The sequence below is a fragment of the Camarhynchus parvulus genome, chromosome 3 (assembly GCF_901933205.1).
Source record: "Camarhynchus parvulus chromosome 3, STF_HiC, whole genome shotgun sequence".
NCBI lineage: Eukaryota > Metazoa > Chordata > Aves > Passeriformes > Thraupidae > Camarhynchus > Camarhynchus parvulus.
The window spans coordinates 6,252,423-6,272,452 of NC_044573.1; the positions used below are offsets into that span (position 1 = coordinate 6,252,423).

Below are 20,030 nucleotides of genomic sequence, written 5' to 3' on the forward strand. Positions count from 1 at the left end.
TTGCCCCTCGGCTCGTGAAGCATAAATTGGGCCTGGCAGAGCAGCAGTTTTCATAGAACTAGTGTAAATTCAGCAGATTTACACTGAGAGCAGCTGAATTATGCTCTAAAATCAGCATAGAAAAGTTGTGGTTCAGGTCAGAATCTAAATTTCTGCACATTAATGCAAATGACTATTTTTGGTAGCTGCAAAGCAACACGCAAGCTGTTGATGCGTGTCTGCCTGGCGGGGCAGGAGCTTCCTGTGGCGGCCTGGAGCCTTCAGCAAGGAGAAAGGGATGCTCAAAGAGAGCCCTATGGAGCAGCTGGGGGCTCCTCATGCCCTGGGCAAGAGCTCCATGGGGCAGAAAGGCCTGACAGCCACCTACACCTGAGCTAGGCAGGTCCTGCAACCTTACAGACAGCCCCAGGATCTGTCCTCATCCAGAGTTCTCCCAGCAAAGGGGAGGACGTCAGGTGTACCCATCGAAGCCCCCTCCACCTCTACACATCCACACTATGACCCCCACAACCCATTCATGGCTCTCACCCCTCTGCCTCTTCTTCCTCAGCACTATAAACACAGAGGTGAGTGCCCCATCCCCTCTGCCCCAAACCCTGAACCCACACACCCACCCTGAGCACTTTCACCCCCTCCAGAAATCTCTGTCAGCAAGACATCACTGTACCCACACCCCTAACAGTTCAGGGACAGAGCTGGCACAGGGGAGCAGAAGTGGCAGGGCTTGGCTATGGACTCACAGTGAAAATCTGCTGGGGATAGTGGGAACTCACGTGCTGAAGAGCTGTATCCCAGTGAATAACAGGTCAGCAGGCAGAGGGAGGTGAGAAATGAGACACAACTGGGCATGAGATAAAAGCACTAATTGCTTGGGGTGGGCTGCAGGGAAAAAACTGACCATGTGTGTGTAGTGCATTATGCAAATACATGTATTTTATGTAAATGCATGCAGAGCAGATGCCAGCAGGCTCAGACTATCACAGCAAAGATGTCAGATAGCTGAGAAGTGCTGAGTAGCTGAGGGGCTGCCCTAAGTTACACAGGAACCAGGCTCCCCTCTGGTGCCCCGGGACGAGTTAAAACCCAGCCCTGCTCCTTCTCCCCTGGCATGCTGGGACCGGGGAGCTGTGCTCCTACAAACCTGCCTCCTCCCAGGAAAGCAAGTGCTTTGCCTAATTTAGCCAAATACTTGCCATTTACTTCCTCCACCCTCCAAAAATCCTGCTCTGCTGTTCTGCAGGGCAGCTCAATTCCTGCACCTGCTCCTCTTCCCCGTCACAGCCATTCTGCCAGATCCCAGACTTGCCCAGCCTGCCTGCCCCGTGTGCTGGAGCTGCTCCAGGGCTCGCCACAGTCACAGCAGCTCCTTCCCCTAGCTTCAGCAACTTCCCAGGGAGGTGCCAGTGCCAAGAAGTGGGTCTTGTGTGAAATCTGTCCCTAATGCTCTCCGAGGCAGTGCCTATTTATAACATCCAAGAGCAAAGCCCAGATCCGTTTCTTAAAAGAAACCTATCTGGCTTTGTTTTCACGTTTCCAAGTAAACAGCTTTATTTTGCAGCTCCTTGAAACATAAGTGCCACAGACCACTCAGCCAGTTTATCATCCTTTTTATGCCTGAGACAGTGTTTTTTGAGCACTTAGATCTTCAACTCTCCCATCGAACTAGGCAAGGTCTTTAGCAGGGGTGGTTCCCTGGGAGCCCCTGGGGCTTCAGCTCTCTTCTACTGGAGACCAGAGCTATTGATTTCCCTTGAGTCACACTATTAACTGGGAGGGAACAGCAGGAGGATGTGGGCTGTTTGTGTGGTGCACAATGCTATTTATGGTGCACCTCAGAAATGGGAAAAACCCATGCAGGGAAGTCCTCTCTTTCCACGGGTGAAAAATAAGGTGAAAAAAAAAATAAAATCAAGAATTGCTGACAACCTACATAAATGTATGCAGAATGTACACATAGGGGCAAGAGGGTCAGGCTGTCATTGTCCTGTGGAATTCCAGTGGTGCCAACCCAGAACTGCTCCTGGCTGCAGCTGAAAGCCACGGCTGTGGTGGGATACAGCCGTGTAAGGATTGGATTCACATCTGCTGGGCATAAAAACGATTTGCCAAGAGCTTTTCTTGCATCATTTTCGTGAGAAGAGGTTGGATCATCTGGAATTTGAATTCTACATGTGGCGATGCAAACCCAGCACAGCGGGGTTTGCTCTTCACAGCTACAGAGCTTTAAATTTCCTTCCACTCCAGCAAACTAACTCTCCCCTGTCTCAGTGCTAATCCCAGTCTCTCCCAGGCTTTTGGGCCCTTTGCTTTTAACAGGGAAAGGGTCACTTACGGTCATCGCTGAAGTCATCCACGAGTATGATTTCATGGACGAGGTGCACTGGGGTGCGGTTCAGCACGCTAAGGGATGAAGAGAGAAAATCCATGACAGTGCTCGACCAACTCAACAACCCAGCAAATGGAGCGGAAAAGCCAAGGAACTGACCCCCTGCCAAAGCACAGAAGACCAGGCCTGGATTTCCATGAAGGATATACTGGATAAGAACCCAGAAACCACCCCCAGTCATCTACAGTGCCTGGCTATCAACTCCCTGTAGCCTGATCTAGGAGCTAAGTGCTCTGTATTCCTAGGAAATAGCTGAGATTCACCCTTCTCACCTTTTTGAGCAAAAGCAGAGCCCCACATAAAGCCAGGAAGACCTGGCTTTTTTTTTTTTTCCCCAAAATTGGACCAAGATTCCTAACTGGACTTACAGCAAAGCTGCCATCACCTCTCCACCTCCTCTGGGGCTAATGATATGGTGTCCAGCCACAGCAGGGCCAATACAGAGAAAATTACCCAGCTCAAACCCATCTTTACACAGCTCACAGCTGTGGCAGGACAACTCCTGTTTTTATCCACGGGCTGATTGTGCTGCAGAGGCTGCTGAGAGGATAAGAGCAGGGCTGGAGCCCACCCAGGTAATGAAAGAGAGGCTTTCAGCTTCCTCCATGTAGACAGACACTGAAACATGGCTCAAAGCTAATATCTTCCCTTAATTAAGCCACCAAAGGTTATTACTGTTATTATTAAAGAATCTAGACCCGTTCTTTTCCCTTTCTCTCACAGCGCAGAGGTCATGGCTTGGTTGCACTGGCTCCAGCAATTTCATCTCAAATAAACAGCAGTGCAGCAGTCACCCTGACACGTAGGACAAGGAGCTGCAGTTGCTATTACACATGCCTAAAACTCTGCCCCAGCAAAGGGTCAAGGCTGTCTGCTTGAAGCAGAAGCCCCAGAGTGTCCCAAAAGCCTCCTAAGTGCTTGAGCTGGGCTTTGATAATGTCAGTCAGATGGTACAGGCTTTCACAGCATTTAAACTTCTTTGCCTTCATCCTGAGCATGGTTCCTTTTCCACAAAGCATTTAAAATCCCCCCAAATTTCAGATCTTCAGACTTCCCACTGGCACAGGAGGGCAGTCACCCAACCACCTAACAATCTTGCAGCCCCTGATCCCCTGCCACATCCTTATTAACAGGTTCTCTCAGTCTCTCAAGCTCCCAAAACTCTTGCCAAAAAAAAAAAAAGCACCTGAAAGTCTGGAAAAACCACATCCCTGGCCCAGACCACAGTAAGGAGAGCTACTTATGGAAAGCCCTAGGGAACTTGGGAGCCACCCAACCAGCTGGCAAAAAATCCAGCCCAGCCCACCCAGGGGGTTCCCCTTTGCCAGGTGCCTTCTGCCTGCAGAAAGAAACAGATGAACCAGTTTTTTTTTGGAAGGCATACAGGACATCCCAAGAATCATAGATCAGAGAATGGTTTGAGTTGGAAGGGAGATCATCCAGTTCTAATCCCAGTGCCACAGGGAAGGGACAACTTCCACTAGACCAGGGTGCTCAATGCCCCATCCCACCTGGTCTCGAACACTTCAAGTAAATGGGCATGTACAACTTCTGTGAGCAACTCACAGGAAAGAATTTCTTCCATATATAATCAATACTTACTCCATGCTGGTTTTTTTGGTTGGGTTTTTTTTTTTTTTGTTTGTTTGTTTTTTTGTTTGGTTTGGTTTTGGTTTTTTTTCCCTGGGGAGAAATCCTCTGAAAAAAGGAAGTTTCCTCTCAGACCAGAGTAGGCAAGCCTAGCACCTCCCTTGTGGAGCGCCTCAAAAACCACTTCCAAGAATTACTTTCTCTGGAAAGACAATCCCAGGACCTTGGCAAAAGCCGTTCTTTCCTCCCACTTCAGATGCCTTGCATGCTAAGGTTTGAAGGAAGAGAAAGCCACTGTCCCCTCAGCAACAGCCTGGAGCTGCTGTGGCCACCCCAACACTTTGGCTTGTGCCAAGCAGAGTTAAACAGCACCTCTCCAACACCCACAGCCTGAATGGAGTACTGGGAAAAAGTGGCTCAGCGCCCCTCCTCCCACTGGGGCACACAGAACAATTTAGATGTGCTGTTTCCACCTGTCAAGTGTTTTTTAATTATTGTTATTAATAGGCTTGTTATTTTTTAGAAATCCCCGTACGCCAGAGCTGAGTTCAGCAAATTACCGTAGCCGAGCATCAGTAGACAGAGACAGGAGAGCAATATCATGCTCAGTGGAATATTTAACAAGTGTTGATTGCCTGGAAACCTAACTCTGTGCAACCTGCAGGAAAGAAGTGGGTTTGTAAAAAAGGCAGCAAAATAAATAAATAACCCACCGAGAGCGGGAGGGGAGGAGGCAGCGGGAAACTTGGAACACTCAAGGCCTGCCTCTGCCTGGTCTCCCCTCTAGATCTGACTGCCAGAAACGCAGTGAAGGGCTTAACTCTTTGGGAAGGTGGCTGCGAAGGGGCTGATTCTGCTGCTTTTGCTGGTACCAGCCATTAGAACTCAACCAAAGCACTGGGCTGGGTAGGCTCAGGCCTGGGCTCTAAGCAGTAATCAGTGCCTTAGAGGATCTCCTGCCAGAGAACATCTATGGAAGAAAATAAACCATTTCCATTCCAATGGACCACTTCCACTCCAATGGACCATTTCCAAGGCCCTGGGCTGGGGAGAGGTGCAGCCCAGTCCCAGCTCAGCTGCAGGTTCCCGCTGTGCCCAGATTTGCTGCCAGCTCTGTGCCTGGGCTTGCCACCCCATAAATCAGGGAAGATGACTCCTGAGTGCCCACAGTGGCCATCTGTGGGACTGACCAGAGCAAGGGGGAAAAGGCCAGCACGCTGACCCATGAGGGAAGGACATCTCTAAGGTCTCCTCCATAAAGTGTCACCCTTCCATGGGGTTAGTGACAGCCACCACTGTGGGTGGCACACACCGCCTCACCTGTACCACCACAGCCCTCTCCCAGCAAATCCCTTGTGGGACTCACTCACCACACAACACTTTTCCCAAATTCGAGTGAACAACTCACCCTGGTGAGGGCAGTCCAGAGGCTCTATGGGACCTGCTGTCCACTGGTTTCAGCACACTTTCAGCTCATTAGTGCCCCTGCAAGTCAGAGCACAGACCCCAGCAGGCCCCAAAACTGCTGCTAAGCCAGGGGCCACTTGATGCAGGCACAGAGAGATGCCCAGCAAAGCCAAATTTGTGTCTCCAGTGCATTTTCTGCCTGGTGCTCTATTAGCCACATAATACCATGTGATGCTGTGAACACACAATACAAGCACCCCTCCTGCAGCGCTCCTCAGGGAGGATGGGAAAAAGAGGCATCAAATCCTCCACGTTTTCAACATTACAGTTTTTGGTTTGGTTTTTTTTTTTTTTCCAGCTAGACCATAAAAGCACTTTTAAAAATTCAAAGCCGGCTTTTCTATTACTTGTGCCTCTGCTCAGCTTTGATTTTTTTTTTTTTTAATACTTTCCTTTCTTTATGTCTGGGCATGGCTTTTTTTTCCCTTTTATATGGGAAAAATCAGAAGACAATATTACAGTGCTTTGAAGTCCCTCTGTTATTATAGATTTTCTTTCCCTGAAATCAAACATAGGTAGATATATACTGCAGTGATGGATATATTTGAACAAATCAAAACAGTTTTTAAGTTCTGCTGTGCCAAAGATCACAACATTTTCTCCCTTAAATTGCCAAAAGACCTGTTACCATCAAAATGAAAGCTCATGCCTCCAGTCCAGAAAGTGTTTACTCACCCTAATAAGAACAGGTTTGCTGCTGAATTATCTTTTGACAATGCTGAAACTTCCTTTGTTCCGATTTATTTACATTATGCAGACACAGCCATGGAGAATTTCACCTTAAATTTTCATTGTAAAGTCCCTCTTCCATCCTCCTCAAGAATTTGTTGGGATCCTTTTCCACCTACCCAGAGGTAAGCACTGGATCTAGCAATTTCATCTCCAAATAAACACCAGTGCAAAAGTCACCCAGACCATGTAAGACATGGAAAATGTTTTCAGGAAGGAATTTCAACCTTCTGGCCAAGTCAGGGGGGTTTTGGTCATCACCCACTTGCTACAGGGAGGTGACTGTGGACACTCATCCTTGAGAACTCATGAACCTGTTAATTCTCTCCATGGCAACATATTAGGACTTGTTGGGAGAGAAAAAAAACACCTTTGGGAGGATAATGAAGTATGAAAAGGGCCAAGGGTCACAATTATTGAAATCAGACTGAGTATGGAGAGAAAATACCCACCAAAATGAACTGCTTCAACAACCCCAAATGGCTAATTATGTAGGAAGAAAGACATCACACCAAGAATAACCATAATGAGCTTTGATTACACTGCAGCTTTTGCATTTTATTCTTTCAAATACCCACCAAGCTCTTTGAAATTCAAGAGTTCTCTTATGTTAACATCAAAAGGTAAGAGCGCACGGAGGGCTGTGTACTCAGTCACCGCGAGAGATGATTAGCAAATTAAGAGAGAAAAAAAAAGTCCAGGGTTTAAGCAAAAAGCAGAAAAGAAAAGAAGAAATGAAAAAATAGTCAGCACAAAGTGCTAATTATACAGTTTCTGTGCAACACCTGGCTTGTTTTTGCTTCTTTAATCAGGCTCATTTCAGTTATGGCACAGACTCCATATGGTGCCTAAGCAAGGAGGCTTTGTCACCTCCCTGTCTCAGATGTGTCTAGATGCAGACAAGGCAGTGGCAACAAGGGGTAGGTGAGAGGTGCTGGCTGCCCAGGACACCACTTCTTTCACCTATGAGCACTGGAAAATGAAAGGCATGATATTCACTCTGCTAATTAATGATCTAAATATTTGATGTGGTATTCACAGCGCTTGCATCAGGACTCCTGCCAAAGGATGTGTTTTGGTTTGTCAGCAAGAGGTAAATAATTTAAGTTTTCTTATTCCTGCCCTGAGCTCCCCAGCTGCAAGTTTGAAGAATAAATAAATAAAAACCACTCAGCAGAGTAAACGGGACTGTCTCACCATCTGCCCAGCAGGTCATCCACATGACAGGATTAGGATTCCCTTGCTAAATCCAGGCTAGTATAGGATGGAAAGACAGGAAAGAAGAAATTGTTGTTTTGGTGGGGTTTTACTTTTTATTTTAAATGCCTCTGTAGTGCTTATTTTCACCCTTGCTCCTGCCTTCCCACCTTGGGTTTACTCACATGGTCCCATCTCATGCACTGTTGGAGACTCTCACCATTTTTAGGCACTGAAATACGTGAAACTGAACCTCAGAGGGACAAGGAACTTGTTAAAAAGTCAGTGGTTGAAACAACCCAATGAGACTTTCTGCACAGTAAAAAAAAACCCTAAAAAAACTCTCCAGAGCTACTATGCTATTGACCATCTCCTCCTTTCTGTCCTCTTCTCCTATCTTCTATTTCCCCTTCTCATGACACCCATCCCCTAATCCCTGGACAGTTGCACATATTCACAAGCACTGTTGCACATGCATTTATAAATGCTGACCTCACCATTTCCAGAGATGTGGGCCTTCAATAAATTTACTTTTTTTTTTTTTTTTCCCCCTTTGCTTTACTTCCAGCTGGCAAATGGTCAGAGAAAAGATCATGAAACTTTAAAATGAATTCATTATTCAACACAATCCACCAGCAGATAACTCTGACAACGCAAAATGTCCATAAACAAACTGTCCCAAGTGCTCCCAATGTGACCTGAGTAAGGGGTGCCAGGGAGGCCACGTGTTTCTGCTTCCTACCAAGAGCCTGAAGCACACTGAGCCTGCAGCACAGCTCAGCCTCAGCACTTGGGGAGCACTGAGGCTCTCAAGCATCCAGGAAAACTGCAGGAATAGCAAAATCCCCCCCGCTCAGCAGGTATGTGGTCACTTCTGCAAGAGGCATTCCCTCCCCCTACTGCCTTCAGCAGCACTTCCCTCTGCCAGTCCTCTGTGTTTACATAGGGAGTGCCCCTTTTGCAGGGACAGTGCCCCATCACCCATGGCTTTGGACAAGCCAAGAAATGTCCCTTTGTCCTTGCTCCTGACAGGGAGATTAACATTGAGAATCTCAATTAACATGAGAACATTGATTCTTCAATGAGGCTGGAAAATCCAACATACTGGAACACATGAAACCAGGTCTGCAACTCTTCCACCAGCTACAGAAAAATCACCTCTCTGTTCCTCAGCCTGTCCATCTGTCACCTGGGTTATAGAGCTCTAGAGCTGCCGCTGTAGACATGTACTAGGGAAAACAGGGTAGAAGAGATGCTGAATTTACCCACCACGATGCTAAAAGCAGTTGGCCATAAACTGCCCCAAAAGGCACAAAGCACTGTCAGGAGGACAGAGTTTGCTTTGAATGGCCAAGGAAAATGATCCATGTTGTTACAGCCACTGTGGGATGGAGTCATCTGGAAGATCTAATTAAACCGAGTATTTGGCGAGCAAGACAGAAAAAGCCCCAAGCAGTCAGAAGGCACAGCAAATTAACCCACAGAGGCTAAAGAGGCAGATGAGCCCTCAGCTGGGGTCCAGAAAGAGGCAGGGAGGTGGCAATATGTGCACAGCCACATCTAGAGAGAACAGAGCAGGAGCCACATCACCAACTTGCCACCAAGGACTAGTATCCCTAGGCTTGGCTGCATCAAAGCAAGCCTCTAGGCACTGCATCCAGGAGGAAATCAGTGAACCCTGATGCCAAAAGGCCACCTCCAAACCATGGTGACCAGAAAAAAGAGGGTCAGCCCAGGAGAGTTCAGGATCTCAGCCCAGGGACAGGCAGAGGAGATGAGGACCCAAGACTGTCATCTCAGTTCCTCACTGCCTGGGCTTGCCTCTGGGATGCTTTGTGGGACTCTGGAACTGCTGAGGGATGAACCTACAAGAAAGGGCTCAGAAGGGCCCCCAGAGCTGGGGGAAACCTCCCCACAGATTAAACATGAGCACTGGAATTGCCAGGGCCCCTAAGAGAGAAGGAGCAGTGCAAAGGGGCAAAGCTGTGGTGAAAATCACACGTGACCAGGGAAGGAAGGCAGTAAAGCCAATTAATCAAGTCAAGAAAATTGAAAAAAAAGGAACAAGGAAGAAAGTCTATGCTGGAAATAAGAAACTTCAAAGGACAATCACCTGAAGGAAGAAGTAAAAATTCAATGTGCCTGTACTTCTAACCTTGCCATCACTGCAATGAACAGTTCTCTAATGAAGCCAGATATGGGGGATCCAGGCCTAAGAGCTGTACCATGGGTCTGACATTTCTCATGTGACAACACCGCTCATGACCACACCTGGCAGGATAGTCAGGTGCTGAGTTATGGGGAGAAATGAGGTTAAAATCCATCCCTGCACTTCACATGTTATAAGCCCCCTATATTTCTAGGAGCTAGAGGACTGCACTTGCCACACCTCTGTTACAAATACAACTGCTTCTGGAGAATGGCAAACTTATGCAAGGCACTGTAAAGATGAAAGGGAAGGTCCAGGACTGAGGAGGTGGTACACAGCACCAAGCATCAGTGTCACCCAAAATTCACACACGCCAGAGAGAGAAAGCAGTGACAGATTACTGAGTGTGAAGCAGGGAGACAGGATTGGGCATGAAACCATAAAGCAGAGCAGGAATTCAATTTCAGGACTGTCAAACTCACTTGTGGCCCTGGATACGCTCACCTGAAGAAGGATGCTGAGAGAAAAGCTCAGCAAAGACATGACAGTGAACAGAGCACAGCTGAAGCCTCTCCCTAACCAGCAATCCCAGTCTGACCAGCACCAGCAATGGCAAGGGGTCCCTGGAGATGCCAGGGTTTAAATTTAAAAGCCAAGACTTGCAGGAGGGCACAGAACTTCACTAAGCACACATGAGATGGAGCTGAAAGCACCACTGGCACAAAGCACAGCACACCCAGGCTTGCTACAGAGCAACCCACCAGCCCAGACCTGGACACAAGCTTCCCACAAGAGAACCTGCAGATTCAAGGCACACCTTGGGATTAAACACAGATTTCAAAAGCCTGCAGTGAAAATGAAGCCTTCAGTCTATCCACGACAGCAAAACACAGCCAAGAACAAACCGACAAATGAAGGAATGGCCACATGCCCAGAGTGCTGCACCGCATCGCTGCAGGAGGACAGAAACCATCCCTGAGAATCTGGTCTGCATGTGTGTCATTAGGGCTCCTCAATTAGCAAGCCTTTCTGGCACTGGAGAAGCTCACAGAGCAGCACTGGAGCAGGTATCTGTAGAATTATAGCTGTCCCTAGAGAGCTGGGCCAAAACACAGCTGAGCACTCCTACCCAGGTGGATGTAAAAGCTCTTATCCCAGACCCTGTCTAATCTGCTGATGAGCCCTCAAGAGCTTCCCATGCTAGGCCCTGCAAAAGGAGCACAGCTCCTCACTTTCCTGAGCATCCCACTGTAAAACCTACTTCTCAGAGAGCAACTTTCAGGCTAATTGCTCTCAGTCTCCATTTGAGACCACAGCTGGCAGGTCTGCTCCTGTTGCTGTGGTGAGGGCAAACAGATTCCGCCTTCATTTGTGAGGACCACTGGCCCACTGACCCTCTTTTAAGAGGCCCCCAGGAGCTCTTACCTCCGGATTGTCCTCAGCAGAGTGGACCTGGCCTCGTTGTGGAAGGTGATGACCACGCTGGTGGGCGGGAGGTCCTGGCTGTAGTGCAAAGTCGTACACCTGGGGAGGGAGGAAGCAGAAAAGGCTGTTCAGGTGCTGGAATTCAAAGTCAGAGCTCACTTCACCAACACAGGCAGCACAGTCCAACAGTAAACGGTCTCCAGCTATTATTACAAAGAAATAAATAAGACTTTTTCTGTGTGAATCATTTCTAGAGGAGTCCAGGAACTGCCAAGTAAGCCACTGAGGATTAAAGCAGCAAAGAACTTAACTGTCATTAATGGGAAGGGGTGAGAAGGGAGGCACACAGCTGGTAGCCCTTTCCTCTAACCACTGCTTCCCAGCTACCCACCAGGGCTTCCCTCATCCCCCTGGCTCATGGCACCACCAGAGGTAAGAGCATCCCTGCAGTTCCATCTCCCATCCACCTCACTCTCAGCCTCCCGAGGAAGCAATTCCCACCAGCCAGCTGCAAGGTAAGCCAAGCCCTGTTTCTAAATTGATTGTTTCCTTATTAATTCTGCCTTAATTACATAACCAGGCTACAGGGAAGATTGGGATTTCAAACTTTCCAAGCCAGCCTTCAGAAGGTGAAAACCCACAGCTGCAGCCACAGTCCCTGCTGCCTCCTTCCCAGGAGGAAATGTCACAGACTCTGTAATTACTTTGACCTTTAGCTGATTAAATTTGTGGCTTTTATAGACCGACACCAATATATTCCCAGCTCAGAAAATCCAGATACCCCTTCCATCTATGCTGCCCTTTCCAGGGCCCTGTCAGTCCCTTAAGATGGTCCCAAGATGACACAACAGTAGCTCTCCATCACAGCCATCCTGTCCCTTGCCATCCTCATGCCACTTGTCTGCTCTTGTGTCACTGCCCAGGTGCTACCACTGCCATCCTCAAACGCAGCAGGAAAGAGCACTGAGCAACCACTCTTCCAACAACAAACCATCAGCTCACTCCTCAAAAATTCTGGACCACAGAACCTGCAAGGTGAAGTAAAAACAGATGGAAAAATTAAATTGGATATGGAGAGGAGAAAGCATGTAAGAGCAGCCAGATATTGCTGGTTTATGCTATTCAGAACAGCATGTTGCACCTCTCAAATGCCAAAATGCTCTATTTTAAACCAGGTTTTACATATTTTAATTTTGAAAGTGTACTTCTGATTATTTACAAAGTGAACAAGAGTGCACAACAGGAGCAACAATTCCAAAGATAAGGAAAAATGGTATCTTGGGTGGGACAAAATATTTGCAAGCTCACGCTAAATTAGCTGCTGCTTTCTCTCATTGTTTCACTCAAAACCCTTTCCAAATCCTGCTTGAACTTGACCAAAAGCAGGTTTCTCATTACTCCTCTGTTCTTTCAGCACAGTCATCCACACCAGGAATTCACCTTCGAGCCAATTCTAATTCTGGGTCCATCCCCAAAGGACGCCGAGGCCGCGCAGCTATTCCATATGCAGGAGAAAGTTCAGCAGCACTGCCCCATGCGACACCACCCTCATCCATCAAAACTGCATCTCAGGGATGCTGGAAACAGAGCCTTTCTGAATTATGAAACAGCACTGGGTCGTGCCCTGAGCTGCTCCTCTGGGTCACTGCAGCATCACTTGCACCACCCAGTGTCCTGCTCCAGCCGAGCCATCCCAAGCTGCTGCTGCTGCTGCTGGGTTTTGCCACGCTCAGGCTCAGCTCCCGTTTGCTCTGCGGAGCTGCAGGGACAGACGATGGCAGCTGCTCTGCCTGAGCTATTTATACCCGGCTCCCAGATGCGTGTCCTTCCACCCACTTCCAGCAGGGCTCTGTGGAGCCAACAAGGGAAGCTATTTCTGGCAAAGAACGAGCGGGAGTGGAAAATACAAAGTCATCAATACTTTACTTATGCTGTTACAACAGCCCAGGAGCTGGTAAAGAAAGCAGGAGCTGGGAGTGTCTGTGCCTCCCACGGGTGGGAGCGCTGGGGCTGCTGCAGGCTGGCTCAGGCTCCTCCTGAGCAACAACCTGCTTCTAAAATTCCAGATGTTGCCACACCAGACCAGCCCAACCAGGCAGTGTGTGTGTGGGAGAAGCTGGAATGTCACGCAGGGACACCTCCAGAGCTGCAATTCACCTCTGGCTCGTGTCTAGTGAGGCTTGTCACATCCTGAGGACAGGAATGATGCTGCTGTGGAGCTCCAGCCTCGCTTCGCCTCTGTGACCAGCACTACACCACAGCTGGGACTTGCCTCTCCAAAACCTGCCTGCAAAGAGTGAGGCAGAGCTGCTGGATCTTCCTCCCAGGGCTCTTCCTCCTCCTGGGTGCTTTATGGCTCTGACACTCTCCTTGTCCACGATTTTACCCCTGGGTTCTTCTTTCAGGAGCCCTCCCGAAGTTTCCTCCACTTGGTCCCTTTTTTCCCCAACCCATTCCTTCCCCCAGTGTAACTGCAGCTAAACATCCTGGGTCCCCAGAAGGTAGATTTCAGTTTAAGTTGTTGACTACAAGTGTCTTTTTTTGGCACTTACTTGGGTAATAAAAACCACAGCTTGGAGAAGCATTAAATCCAGCATGTCCAGAATTATTTTGTGTGACAATTACATCTGGGGTAATTTCAATTTAATACCTCACTGCAAGTGAAAATTGCAGCATGCAGCCCTAAAATTGCTGTAATAATGAAAATAAACCTGCTAAAAGCTGCCTGTGCTACCTCAGGCTGTCACTGGATAAACGTTTTGTGCTGCTGATGGTATTTCATAGGTCACCCAATTGCCAGAAAAAAACAAAACAAAACCAAAACCAACACCCACAACATTTTCAGGAAACCAATGAAAGTTTGAGGGTTTTTTTAGATTGTTAAAAAAGAAAGGGAAGAAAAAAAGGACAAAAGAAAAGTAGTAACTGCACTGCCTGGATTTGCAGTGTGTTGAAACTCACTGGCTAAAACCATTTAAAGTTTAATGCTTTGAAACCTTGCAGCAGGACTGGAGAGCAATCCTAGCACAGCAAGTGCAAGCAGGAGAGCTGCCAGGCAGGTCTGCAGGTTCCCAGCATCTGGGTGGGGTGAAAGAAGGCAGAAGCCAGGCTGGCCTGCCCTAAAAACCCGAGGGAGAGCACCCAGATGGAGAACAATTCTTATTTCCTCCTGCAAGAATCAAACTTCATTCGACGGGAAGAGTCACTTTTTGATTGAAGGGTTTTTTTCCATTCAAAATGGAAATAATTTCACAAGCAGGAAGTTTTGAAAAGGGTAGTCTGGCTACAAACACATTAAGAATCACTTGGAAAATCCCAGCCTGGACTGGTTACCTGTTATACTTCCTCCAGGTTGGACAGAGCAGCACATCTGTCCCCACATTCCCAAAGTGCTGTTAACTGCTCAGGAATAAGTAATGCAGGGCCTGTTTGTGGGAACATGGAGCAGATAGCCAGAGCCCTGCACTCACTGCAGGAATTGCAAAGCTCTCCTGCAAAGTCCCAAACTCTGGACACTCCAGCATTGGGCCCAAAGTCCCTTTCTCAAGATATTTTTCTTGAGCTTCTTCAGCCCTTGTGCTGCTGGTGAGCAGAGGGGTATCACAAGCTGGTGGCCTCCACACCCAGCTGCCCCTGCATCCTTAGAGATCCTCCCAACAGGGCAGCACACGCCCATTCCCAGGGAATCTGAACCCATCTTACATTTAAAAATGGCAAACTTCACTCTCAGTGCCCCTCACCAAACCAAAGCCCACCTTGCCACCCCAGCTGCACAGCACAATGGTAAAGATTAACAGTGTGAACAGAGATAGACCTGATGCCAATAGTTTTAACTTTCATATTTTTTAGATTCTGTACTGTCTCAGTGTGTGACTCTGAACTTTACATATAAAGTGTTAGCAAGCTCTCTTCACAGTTTAGTTAGACAAAAAAATCCTTTTCCAGCCTGAGAACCAAGGACACCATTGCAGCTTTAGGCTCAGAAGTACAAACAACAGCAAATTGAGGAGAGCAATCTGGGAGGATGGGACTTCATAACCTGAAGCTGTAATTGGACAATTGACCTCAATATGTAAATGGGCCAAAACTTATAAAAGTGTGGAAATGTGTGACTGGTCATCCATCTTGGGTAGAGCCACGGCCAGGTTCTTGTACTGCCCAAGGTGTATCCTTTGAAGGCCTTTTAATAAATACCTACTTTATTCTTTTAACTGTGTCTAGCCTCTGTACCAGATCAGCCTCTTTAGGCATCAGACCCTGTTCCACAGCCTCTTCTGGTGCCCCCAGGCTCATCCAACACCACATGTTCACAGTGCAGTAGTGCTGTGTCTCTCAAAACCCACCTCTTACATTCACCTTCTCCTGTACCTCATTAAATTCCCTCCATAAATGATCATCCTCATCCCCTGGATTCCCCCTGCCAGGCTTCTGCTCATTCCTCTGCCCTACTTCAACAGCCACCACTTGCCAACAGCTCTGCTCTGAATTTTTAACGTTCTCCATCAAGTCCAAACTCTCCCTCAACTCAGCTCACCACTTCCAAAGCACTCTCTGCATATTTATTTCAAACAGCAGCTGCATCAGGCAGAGCTACACCATCCTTCACCTCCCTGCTGGCTCCTCTCTTCTCCTTGGAAACACATGGGAGAACACAGTCTTGTCACCACACATCCAAAATAAGGGTATTTGGGTTTGTGTGCACTCTGCTGCCACAGGGCTGTCACATCAGCCCAGAGGATCTCACATCACCAACAGCATGGGTTCACAACAGCCTGGATGGACAAACCACGCTGATTTCAGATGACATTCCCCAAGGAATGTTGAAAAATTGCTCCCATGGAAGAAAATGAAAATTATGACCCCGGTGAGAAAGGAAGCCACTACCCACCACAGGTAAGAACGAGTTGTCAGTGGAAAGGAAAAGATTAGAACCCCAGCTGTCCTGGCCAATAGCAAACATTGCTAAACAGGCTCTGCACACCTGTAGGGATGGGTGGCAGGACATGCAGGCACCTTGGTCACACCTCTCAGGGTAGCATACACAACGGTGGAAAACTGTTGTGCCTAAGCCCTGTCTTTGAGCTGAAGCAAAACTCATAAATCATAAAAACATAGAATGTTTTTATGTTGGGTTGGAAGGGACCCAAGAGATCATCTAGTTCCAACTCCTGCCTTGGGAAGGGACACCTTGCACTAGAACATGTTCCTCTAAATCCCATGCAACAATTGAACACCTCCAGGGATGTGACATTCCACAGCCTCTCTTGGCAACCTATTCCAGTGTCTCATTCCCCTCAGAGCAAAGAATTTCTTCCCAATAACTAACCTAGGAGACTTCCATCAAAATACTCTAAAAATTGGAACCCTGGCTATGGTTTGATATAGAGCTATAAAACAATGTATGTGCCAGCTCATATGGAATCTAGGAAGTTCACAGAGTTTACTGCTGGACAGGACTGTGCACCACCTCACCTGACCTCTGGGCAACACAGCCTCTGGCATTTCTCCCAGTTACTTCTGCATTTTGCAGTTATCCATGCATTAAGCCCAGTGACTTGTGCCTGACTGCAGAGTACCTTTCAAAAAATCATTACTTGATGACCTCCAGAGATGGAAAATTCAAGAAATGCTGCTCATGACACAGTCAATACATCAGTCTCATACAAGAGTATATATGGGGCACAACAATTCAGAATTTGCTCGACCAGAGCACATAAAGGGGTCAAGTGATCTCCATGGCATTCACCTCCCATCAATACCCTTGCTTCTTGGCTCTCCCCAAGCCACCCCTCCTGCACATTGCCTCAAAGTATTTTTTCATTCAGCTTTGAGAGACCTTCAAAATGCTCCTTTCCATCCAAGTTATGCCAGCATCTCCTGCTCCTTCTCTGGGTATGCTTTGCCCCTCCTCAGCCAGGAAGAAGCTGCCAAACAGAGGGCTGGCCATGGTCTGTGCATCCCCAGCGCCACCACGGCACCCAGGGCCTCTCCCGGGCACAGCTGTGAGCAGTGAGACAATTGCTGCTGGCACATCCTGCATGTGGGGTCAGCTTTGGCACAAAGACCTCCTGAGAAAGCTCTGGGATTCCCTCTGGTGCTGCCTCTAAGCTCCACCAGGACACAATCTGAGCGTGGAGGTGGCAGCTCAGAGCACGGGCGTGACTGTCACAGCACAACAGGAGAAGCTGCGGCGGCAGGAATTGCCAGCAGCTCCAGACTCTCTGGTCCTGCAGGTCCACCCTGGGCTGGCCATGGCTGTGGGCAGGCTGGTGCTACAGAAACACCAGAGCAAAGGCCTAGAGCAAAGAGAGGCTGGAAACACAGCTGGAAGGCTCGGCAGTCCGGAAAGCAGCCGTGCCAGAAGGAAAGAAGAAAGGACGCGGAGTCAGATGTCAGCTGGCAGTGCCACATGATTGCAGGGAATGCCAGCTCAAGTTTGGCTTGCCAAAGTGAAAAAATACCCTTGAGAAAGGTCAGAAGGATTTCTCTGCGCTGGACTGGCATGTGCCTCAGGTTTGCATTCCCAAAAAGGGGCTGAAAAATCCCTAGGGTGGCGTGAAACAGACGCTGTCGGGGCTGGGAGAAACAGTGGTGATCCAAAGAGAGGAATCCCTGGTTGAGCAGATGACTTCAGGGTGTACAAGGGCTTCAGCAAGAGTAAGGAGGCACATCTGTAACAAATACTCACTGGTGGTTCCTCACAAGGAATTATTCAGCAGGTTTGAACTAGATGTAATTTGATAAAATTGCAAAGAAGGCCCTGAGGAAAAATCAGCTAGGGCTGTGAACCAGCTCTGGCTGTAGATTAGATGTCCAGAGGAACCTGTCCAAGTCTGCTCCTTCCCCACAAAAATACTAGAAAATGCACAAAAGAGTAGAGTCCTGCAAATTGGTGCAACTTAACCACTGGCTGACCTGAGATCAGTCTCCTTGGGTTGAGCAAGAAATACATTTTTCTACACAGCTTCTGGAACCTCAAGCAGTGCTGGATTTGGCTAGCATGCAATTAATATTTCCTCTAACTCACTGCCTCTTTCAGTCTCTTTCTTTCTTCTCCCTGCAAGATAGATATCTAAAAAATTAATCAAACTACTAAATTTGAAGAAAAGGGGAAATGCAAGAAGGCAAAAATAACATTCTGTGCACATGACGTGCTGCTGCCTGTGAACCTCAAAACTGATGAGAAGATGCATTTATAATTCATTAAAAATTTGCTGGGTTTTTGTCTTCAGAAAAGGAGAAGGGAAAAGAAAGAGAATTTACTAAGAAGGAAGGAAAGAATAGCACGGCTGCCTTTAAAAACAAGTTAAACCAGATTGTGTGTCTTGATTTTCAAAGCAGCTTATGAATAATTCAGACTTCTAGGGCCCTCCACACAGACTCAGGGTCTGTCTTGCTTCTTGACTCCCTCCATCCTTCCTTGCTCAGAACTGAGGAAAAAAGAAAAATGGAGCCAACAAAAGTGAAAAGAAGAAAGCAAAACCAGTACAATTCAGTAGAATTTTAAACTGATGCCAGTTGTACTGGAATACCAGAGCTGACGGCAGAGTTTTTCACTTGGTGGAAGTAAAAGCAAAATCTGGTACACTGCAGCTTCATGGACAACCACCAATCCATTATTAAAGATCTTTAGAAGCCAGGAAAACCTGAAATTACATTTCAGATGGTTGGAACCCTGGATGTAAAGATTCCTTAGGGAGGATGCTTTCTGACCAGAGAGCTTCCTGGCATCACGTGGCAAACCAAAGCTGAGAAAGTCCCCATCCTCACAACACCTCCACAGTCACAGCTGGGGAAGCACAAACCCAGCTCCACACTGACAGCTCAAAAACACTTCCAACATGTAGGGATCTGCAGTGCTCAAAGCAGAAATCCACCCAAATGGCCCCAAAACAAAATGCCCTTTTGCTGCAGCTGATGGAGTAGGAATTTAAGGTGCTGGCTAGAAAAAAGAAACAAGAGCTTGATGGAAGAAACTGTCTCATGGCCTAAATTATCATCAGGAGCGAGTCTTGGAGAATTACTTCCATTATTTACTAATACTTGACTTTGATTTCAGCCTACATAAACATATTAGGTCAATAGAAACAGCGAGACAAGCACGAGAGTTAAACAAACAACTTCATTCTGTCAGAATTACTTGGAGCAAGTTATCAAAGTAATCGATGGCACATAATAACCATAAGACAAGTGGTCAATATGTTACAGCAGTCAAAGGCAGAGGATGGTTCTAGCAGAGGGTGATCAATGGCACCCTGGGAATGCTGAAGCACTTGGTGATGAAGGGATGGCCACCACAAAATCAGCACTGGGCCCTGCTGTGGTGCAGCTGGGTGCACCCCCTGAAGGCCACTGAGACAGGCAAGGGTTTCTCTTCCCTATAAAAACCCCAGGATCCTTTCAGTCCATTGCAGGGAAGGAGGCACCTCGAGTTTAAAAAGGAAATCCTGTGCCCCCATGGACTGACTGATGTCACTGTCATATGTTCTGAAAAATCCCTTCGCCAGGATTTCTTCTCTTGGGAAGCTGAGAAGCCTCAGAGAAAAATAAAAACATTAATTATCTGATTCGCTTCTCCTGTGTTATGCTGCTTTGGGATGTGTTTGGGCATCGTTTACCAACTGGTCATTGTTTCACTGGTTTCATGTGAATTGTTTTGACTTAATGACCAATCATGGTTAGGCTGTGTCGGACTCTGAGGAGAGAGTCACGAGTTTTCATTATTATCTTTTAGGATACAGACAGAAGGCTTTCTCTATTCTTTAGTATCGTTTTAGTATAATATTCTTTATATAATAAAATAATAAATCAGCCTTCTAAGAACATGGAGTCAGATTCATCATTTCCTCCCTACGATGGGGACCCCAGAAAATACCACAGACTGATGCTGGCACAGCCACCCCGAGGGCCATGGCTGGGTCTGCAGTCAGTCCTGGTGTGCCAGAGACCCCCATCCCTCCCTTCCCTGGGAAGAAGCCTCTCCCTGGTGCAGTGATGCCTCCCACCAGTGGTTCCTGCACCCGCCAACGCACGGTGCAGCATCACTTCCACTCCAGCACATCGTTTGTTCCTCAGGAGCCCAGTGTG

General features: G+C 47.6%; 1 protein-coding gene across 1 annotated transcript in view; it reads right to left on the reverse strand.

Moving 5' to 3' along the window:
* The window catches only part of GALNT14 (polypeptide N-acetylgalactosaminyltransferase 14), a 95,177-nt gene that overhangs the window by 31,001 nt on the left and 44,146 nt on the right, over nucleotides 1–20,030 (reverse strand). The window contains exons 3-4 of the mRNA XM_030944290.1: nucleotides 10,944–11,042; nucleotides 2,333–2,400 (exon numbers count right to left, since the gene is read on the reverse strand). Of these exons, the coding sequence (XP_030800150.1) occupies nucleotides 2,333–2,400; nucleotides 10,944–11,042 (167 nt within the window). The remainder of the gene's footprint in view (nucleotides 1–2,332; nucleotides 2,401–10,943; nucleotides 11,043–20,030) is intronic.